Source organism: Delphinus delphis, chromosome 3 (genome assembly GCF_949987515.2).
Source record: "Delphinus delphis chromosome 3, mDelDel1.2, whole genome shotgun sequence".
Lineage (NCBI taxonomy): Eukaryota > Metazoa > Chordata > Mammalia > Artiodactyla > Delphinidae > Delphinus > Delphinus delphis.
The window spans coordinates 3,388,850-3,396,600 of record NC_082685.1 but is presented as its reverse complement, the minus strand read 5'-3'; the positions used below and the strand labels follow the sequence as shown (position 1 = coordinate 3,396,600).

The 7,751-nt window shown below is 64.0% G+C and overlaps 1 protein-coding gene across 1 annotated transcript; it reads right to left on the bottom strand.

Moving 5' to 3' along the window:
* Positions 1 to 2,438: 2,438 nt before the first annotated feature.
* ABHD17A (abhydrolase domain containing 17A, depalmitoylase) lies at positions 2,439 to 7,386 on the bottom strand. The gene is made up of 4 exons (XM_060007366.1): positions 6,878 to 7,386; positions 5,555 to 5,749; positions 3,014 to 3,193; positions 2,439 to 2,911 (listed from the first exon to the last, which is right to left on the bottom strand). The coding sequence occupies exons 1-4, from the start codon at positions 7,207 to 7,209 to the stop codon at positions 2,686 to 2,688; spliced, it is 933 nt and encodes a 310-aa protein (XP_059863349.1). The 5' UTR covers positions 7,210 to 7,386; the 3' UTR covers positions 2,439 to 2,685.
* Positions 7,387 to 7,751: the final 365 nt, after the last annotated feature.

Genomic DNA, 7,751 nt, shown 5'->3' with positions numbered 1-7,751 from the left:
AAAACTAAATAAATAAAATTAACAAACAAACGAAAAAAAAAAACCAAAGAAACCCACACACAATCCAAGTCAAACACGAATGACAAGTTGGAAAAAATATATATCTTTTTTAAGACAGTGGGCTAATTTTCTTCGTCTGTAAAGTGTTCCTATAAAACAGTAAACCAAGAACCCAACAGAACCCAACCCAAGAACCCAATAGTAACATCAAGAACCCAATGGACAAAGAATGTGAAATACAAATGGCTTTTTAAGTATATACATGTTTATAATAGACTTCCAGTTTCAAAATGATTATATTAGTGGTAGAAATGATCAACATAAAAACAAATCTGACAGAAGCACTGAGATGTTTGATTATACTTCTAGGAAACACAAATGAAGCTACAATGAAATACTATTTTAAGGGCTCACATACCCATTTAGAGTTCTATGGAAAGCCCTTGGATCTAGTCCTTCTGTATTAAGGAATTCAGCCTCCAGAAGTACTCGTACTTGGGTAGGAAGATATTTGTACGAGGATACTGGACCTAGCATTGCCTGCTACAGAAGACTGGAAAAAACCTACATCTCAACCAACAAGAAACAGGATGAATAAATTATAGTGCTAATAAACTGGCGTGGCCACCAGGAGGACTGGATCCAGTCTATCTATGCAGGGGAAACTCAACACTCTCCAAGGCACGCTGAGTAAGAGGATCACACTTTTGTATAAACTCATTAGGTACACATGCACTTTCTTTGTTGACACATAAGAAACTGCTTCCTCTCTGCCCCAGTGGAGGGGAGCACTTGAGGTCAGGGGTGGGAAGAACACTGAGTTTTCACCCAACACTCTTCTATACTCTGAATTACTCTGTGTGTCTGAAAACATTTTTGTTCAATCGTGGGCCGTCGCTTTGGACTTGCTGCACTGCGGAGCCCCGGCACTCAGGGAACTTACATTCTGATGGGGTGAAAAGACGGCGGGCTCTTGTGACACGGGCAGCAGTGGGGTCAGTGGGAGCACAGGGCTGGGGGGCGGCTTCGAGGAAGAAATACTGCAGCGGGAGGGTGAGGAGCCGGACGTGCTGAGGGGGATCGGCAAAGGCCGGGCCATAGTGGCGGCACGTCGGTCACGAGGACCACTCCGTGCAAAGGCCCCGCGGCGGAAAGGACCCGATGCTCTCTGCTCCCGAGAGAACACACCCCACGTTCAGTTTTGCTCCTAGACGTCCTGGATTATCAAACACGAGCCTAGCCTCCCAGCGGGAGGGCCCGTGGGGCTCGGGAGGGTCAGGGCGGGCACCGTCCTGGGTCAGGGACGGCGTGCCCGGGGCCACTCCCGGCTCTTCCAGCGCCCCAGGCCCGAGGGCCAGCTGTGAGCCACAGAGAGCGCTGACACACACCCGCCGTCGTCGGCCGGCCCGCTGGGCGCGCCCCCACGACCGGGACGGCGGCAAGGGCAGGGCCGGCCAGCCGGAGCCCCAGCCGCTGCCACTTACCGCGCACGCCGCGGTCTCCTCGCGCTTCGCCACCCACCGCCTCCGCCGTGCGCGCGCCACCCCACTTCCGCTTTCGCCCGGCCGCGCCCCTTGCCGTCTTCCCCGCCCCCAGGCCGAAGCACTGCCCCCTCTTAAAGGGGCCGCGGACCCCCGAGGGGCCGAGGCGGAAGCATCGTCGGCTCCCGGCCTCGCCCCTGCCTAGTGTCGCCACACACCGAGCCGCCGCCCGACCTCGGGGTGGATGACAGGCCTCTGAGGCCTTACCCACTCTAGAGTGCCGCCCTTGGAGGTCGCAGGGGGTACTCCGGAGGCCGTTGATGAGCCAGGCGTCTGGCCAGGGTCCAGGGTGACGCGGACCGACCCTGTCTTCAAGGGCACCCCGGGCGGAGGATACAACTCAGACCAAGGTCCGGAGGCGTGTTGCGGGGTGCTCATGGTGACCTCATTCCTGGGGAGGCCCCACGCGGCCTCGGACCTGCCACTGCCCTCCACTGGACCCAAGCGTCCCCGTTTGCAAGACTCTCTTAGCTCTCTGGGCAGCGGGAGCCGAGGACGGGTGGGGTGGGATGGGAAGAGCAGCCCTGCGATGTCTACCACACGGGCACGGAAGGGTTGTCTGCCTCTCTGGGGGCCCGGAGCAGGCCCAGCCTAAACCGGCGGCGGCCACTTCCACCCCCAGGGTTGTCTCGGAGACAGGAAGCCCACCACCCTCCCCAGGCGCGCCCTCTGAGCACGCAGCGTCCTGGGTTCAAATGCTGCTGCCCCTCCGTCACCACCCAGGCAACCTGCAGCCCCAAGGACCCGAACTGGACCCCTCTTCTGTAGGGAGTGACCTGACATCCGCAGTTGTGAACTTTCCTTGGGGGGTTGGGGACAAAGCCCGGCCCCCTCTTCGTGCTTGCTGAGCCCCAAGAAGAGCACGCATGAGCCAAGAAAGGGAGAGGAACCTTAAAATTTTAAATCTTTAATTTCTGTTCTCACGTTTTTCCTTCGTTTTTCTTCCAGAAGGAAAGGAGCGCATAGCTCCGTCGCCTGTACATTGTCCACGGCCCAGGGGCCGGGTCAGGTCCCGACCCCTACCGGCCAGCTGCTTCGAGGACGTGGGGCGCCCGGGGGTTCACATGCAGCCCCCGGGGCCGGGGCCGGGGCCGGGCGCCGCCTTATTGCTGAGGTCCCGGCGCGGCTCGGGCCTGCTGCTAGGCTAGGCGCGCTGGCTGGGCAGCTCCTGGGAGATGAAGCGGCGCAGGCGCTCCAGGTACTGGCTGTAGAGCTCGATGTCGTTGTGCCCGGCGCCCTCCACCCACAGAGGCTCCACGGCCTTGGGACAGCGCTCGTAGAGCGCCAGCCCGTGCGAGAAGTCGATCACCTCGTCCTCCGTGCCGTGGATGATGAGCACCGGCGACGTGATCTTGGACACCTTCTCGATGCTGCGGGTCGGGGCACATTAGGCCTCCACGCCCCGCCCCCTCCGCGGCCCCGCCCCCTGGGTCCCCGCCCCCGCCCGCGGCCCCGCCCCCCTCAGCGCTCACTTGGGGAACGCGTCAAAGCAGTAGGTCTTCTTGGTGTCGGGGAAGGCGACGCGCATGCCCGAGGTGAGCGGGGAGTGCAGCACCACCGCGGCGCACTCGTAGCGCGAGGCCAGGTCCACGGTGGGCACCGTGCCGATGCTCTGCCCGTACAGGACGATGCTGTCTGGGCTGATGCCGTACCTGGCGGCGGTGGGGGCAGATCAGCCGCGACGCAACACGCACACCCCTCCCACTGCCTGCCCTCCTAGTGCAGTCCCCAGTTGTTCTCCGCTTAGGCTCCAAGCAATAGGGTGGCGCCCAGGCACCCTCCCCTGCCTCCCAGCCCCGAGGCGGTCCGTTCAGCAGGGGAGGCAGGACCCACAGGTGTGAGGGGAGCTGGCTGCCCGCAGCCCCAAGCCCCCAGCTCTACCCTCAGTTTCGACAGCATCTACTTGGTCACACCTGGGCAGTACACCTGTGCGGGCCGTACCTGCGCTGTGTGGTTCCTGGGGGCAGATCCCTGGGGCCTCTCCTGCTCCTCCTGGTCACCAGGCCACCCCCACCCCTACACACACTCGACCAGGGCCACATGCAGAACCTGCTTGGGGCCCTCCTGTCCTCGCTGTTCGGAATTCGACAGCATTTCCAGGTCGTAGGGCAAGGGGGTGTGTCTTCCTCCCAGCATCCGTCACCCTCACCCACCCCCTTGGCCTCGGGGAATGGAGGCAGCCTCGTCCTCTCTTATCTCAGCCAGTTTGCAGCCCCTCAGCTGCTTAGTACAACGTGGGTGAGCAGGCATAGCGGCTCCTGAGGGGAGGAGGTGGGTGGCCATCACCTCCCTCCCTGGGCATCTTTCCTACACAGTGGCCAGGTCCTGACCCCCCCCACACACCCCCTCCACACGGGCCTCCCCCAGCGCCATCCCAGCACAGTCCTCTCCTGACCCCACAAGGACCCACTCACCACCCTCCCACTGCAGGGGGCCTCCACGGCCTTCCTCCCCACACCCACATCCTGATCTCAAAGGGGGTGCCCCTTCTCCGAGTGGCCAGGGAAGGTCTTAGTCTCACCTGGGCAACCCACCTGGGCACCCAGGCGCCATCTGCCCCTGTCCCTGTCCTCCGGTCCCAACCCCCAGGCCTCGGGGATGCCATCTGGCCTTGTGCCTACCACCCTGCAAGCTCCTCCCCGACCTGCTCCCTGGTTCACCATGAGTACTGCTGTGCTGAGCACCAGCCTCGTCCTATCACCCAGCTCCAGGCAGGGACCCCCAGCTGCCACCTGGCTGTCTCCACCTGGACAAACATGACAGGTGCCAGATGACACAGCTCTTCTTTCCAGTGCCTGCCCCGCCCCAGGCCACCACTTGGGCCCCAGCCTCCCACCCTCCTGCTGATTCTCAGCCGTTGGGTCTGAGGGACCAGGTCTCTGGAGGTCAAGCCTGGCAGCAGGACAGATGGATGGATGACAGAGCTCAGACCCCTGACCCTTCGGCGGGATATGATTCTGCCAGCAACCCTCAGCCAGTGGGGACAGGCTGCGGCAGCCGCGTGTGGACACACACCTGCACCACGCCACCCAGCACGGGTCCCAGTGCCAGGGTGGTGCCAGCGGACCCTGCTCCCAGGGCCTGCATCAGGGACTGCCTGGTGCATCACTCCAGCAACCAGGGCCCCGCCTCCCCATGGCAGGCTGGCTGTGGTCCCTGAAGGAGCTGGTTGTGCCAGTCGGCCAGGCAGGGCCAAGATGGGGCAGCCCTGGGCAGGCAGAGGGCACCACCTTTGGGAGGGTGGGGTTGGGTGGGTCTCTCTCTAGAGCAGCACAGGGCGCCGGGCCATCTCTGCACAGAGACTGAGCTATTGTGCTTCAGTGAGCGAGCAAGGGGTGGAAGGGGGCTGCCAGGACCTGGATGACCGGGGCAGTGGGGTCTGGGGACGGAGGTGTAGACCAGACAGTGGGGGCCCTGTCTGAGTCAAGCAAGCAGCTGTGTGCTGGGCACAATGCCTGCGGAGGACCCAGCCTCCAGGAGCTGACCTCCCTCCAGCCACCAGGACTGTGCTGGGTACAAAGCTGCCCGACAGAACCTTCCAGGCCCAGAGGAGACCCTCCTCAGGATGAGGCCAAGCTCCACGACCAGAACCCTGATGCAGAGGCCCAGCCCCTCCCCGCACCCCAAGTGCTCCCTCAGCCTCGGGGCTCCCAGAGTCCTTTCACACCGCCCTCACACGCCACCTCTTGGGCTCAGGAGGGGCCTCGGCCTCTGCCTGCCCCCTCCCTCCAGGCGGAACCTCCATTCCCATGGGGACAGTCCCAGGCCAGTGGCTCCCAGGAGGGGCCCCCCCCAGGGAGGCTGGAGGACCGCCCTCCCCCTGCACACCAAGCATGCCTGTTACCCTGCAGGGGGAACAGGGGTCGGGCTTCTTCCTGTGGCCCAGTGTGGCCGCAGATCAGCTCCCTCTCCTGCGGGGCTACCCACCTGGGCTTCCTCCCACCTGGTCTCACCAGGACCAGCCACCTGTGAGGAGACACGTCCACCAGCCCCTCCCCGCCGCGTGAGCTCACCTGGTGCGCAGGGCCTGCCAGGCGGCATCGATGTCGGCGTAGAGGTTCTTCTCGGAGGGCTTGCCCGAGCTCACGCCGTAGCCCGAGTAGTCGTAGGAGAAGATGTTGCAGTTGAGGCGCGTGCCCAGCCCAATGTAGAAGCTGCTCATCTGGCCCAGGTCCACCGCGTTGCCGTGCGAGAAGAGAACCGTGTACCTTGGGGTGGGCAGTGGGGAAGCACAGGTCAGACGGCGAAGGGCGGAGGGGGCAGGAGCCCTGCCAAGGGGAACAGTGCCTGGCTCTGCCCGGTGTGACTTAGGCCATGACACACAGTGGAGCCTCGGACTTCCGCTCATCTAAGGGGGCCGCTGGGCCCACCAGTCACCTTCTTGCCACAGGTGGACCCCCAGCGTGAGCCCAGGAAGCCGCAGTGACCATCACATTGACGCCCTGAGCAGCAGCCACCTCTCCCTTGGAACTGTTCCTGTTGGAGGGACTCTGACGGCCCGAGGATGGGAGGCACGTCTGCCTACTGCTCGGAACCATCCTGGAGGATGAGACGCGGCCCTCCGACCACAGGCGAAGAGAGCCAAGCCCCGGTAACCGCGGTGCAGCTCTTCCCGCTCCTCCAGGGAATGACCCGGGCCGCCACCTCTGCCCTGTGCCCCATGGCGGCCTTGCCAGGCAGTCATGCCGATGGCAGGTGACCAGGCTGGATCCCGGCTGACAGCCTTGCAGAGCCTTCTTCCTCCAGCCCCACTGCGGCCCTAGCCCAGCCCAGCTGAAAGGTAAAAGCTTGCCCTTTGGACCCAGCCTGCTCTGAGGCGGAAGCAGCTGGAAGGTCCCCCTCTGCACCACTGTAGGGCTCCGGCAGTCAGACCTGGCCCAAGCCGCCAGCCAGGCCTCAGGGGCCACCGGCCCAAAGCGGGTGCCGGGCCTCACCAGGCACCCAGGGCCCAGGAGACCAGCCCTGGGCAGGTGAACACCGAGACCCGGAAGCAGACGGCTCCACATCGAGCAGGTGACGTGACGCAGCCACTCAGAGCCACCCCCGAGCCTCAGGGTTCTTGTCCACAAGACAGGGTGCCGAGAGGGCCCCCCAGAGGGCTGCAAGTGGAAGGACCCCCGGCAGTTCCTCGGTGGCCATGGGCAGATCTCATCTGCTGCCCCTCTGGCGAGAAGAATCCCCGGGGCACCCGCACCTCCAGATGGGCTTTCGCCAGTCTCTGGCCCTCCAAGGGCCACCAGTGGCCGAAACGAGAGCCCTGAGGATGGAGCACATCCTGGGCTCCCACCCCTCACCCGGTCCCTCCACCCCGGGGGGGTCGAGTCCACGTGGCTCACCTGGCGCCGGGCACACAGCGCACATACATGCAGGAGATGCGGTTGCCCCGGCTGCTCTTGGTCAGGAAGACCTCGATGGTGTCCAGCTCACGCTGGCTGTACTGGAAGTCGGCGCGATCCATCAGGTGGAGCTTCCAGCGCCTGGGGGTGCTGGCCGAGGCCCGCAGGGTCCCCGAGGGGGCGGCCCCGGCCCCACCAGGCCCGGGCTCGGGCTCAGGCACCAGCGAGTAGGTGGGCTCTGGAGGCAGGAAGGCGAGCTTGGCGGCGATGCGGCCGGGGCAGGGCGGGCAGCAGAAGAGGCAGCAGAGCTCAGTCACCGACAGGCCGTTCATGGCGGGCGCCGGGCCCCGGGGCGGGCCTTGCCCGGCAGGGGAGGGATGGGGGTGCTCGGAGACACGGGCAGGGGGCAGGGCGACCCCCGGCCACCGCCCCAGACGAGAGCCCCGTTAGGAGGCTGCAGCCCAGCCCCATCGCGGTCCAAGCTGAGCCCTTGGGAGCCTCGCAGCCTCGTGTGTCCATGTCGCACAGAGGGAAACCCTGCAGGGGGACAGCAAGATGTGGAGTTCCCCCGGGGCTCCCAAGTGACCTTGGTGGGACCTAAACCTGACCAGGACCCCGCCTGCCACCACCCTTCCTCCGCTGGCAGACACCAACTCTTGCCATTTAAGCCCATTCATCAACCCAGCCTCGGCCTGCAGGCTGTGCGGGGCGATCAGAGCCCTGGCCCACCCAGCTCTCCCGGGCACAGCTCCTGCTCCAGGCCCTGGGAAATGTCACCCCAGCCCACCCCCGCCCCATGCCTCTGTCCACACGGCCGGCCCAGACTCTGCCCTGGGGCCCATCCCCATCTGCCACCCCCAGGTGCCACAGCTCA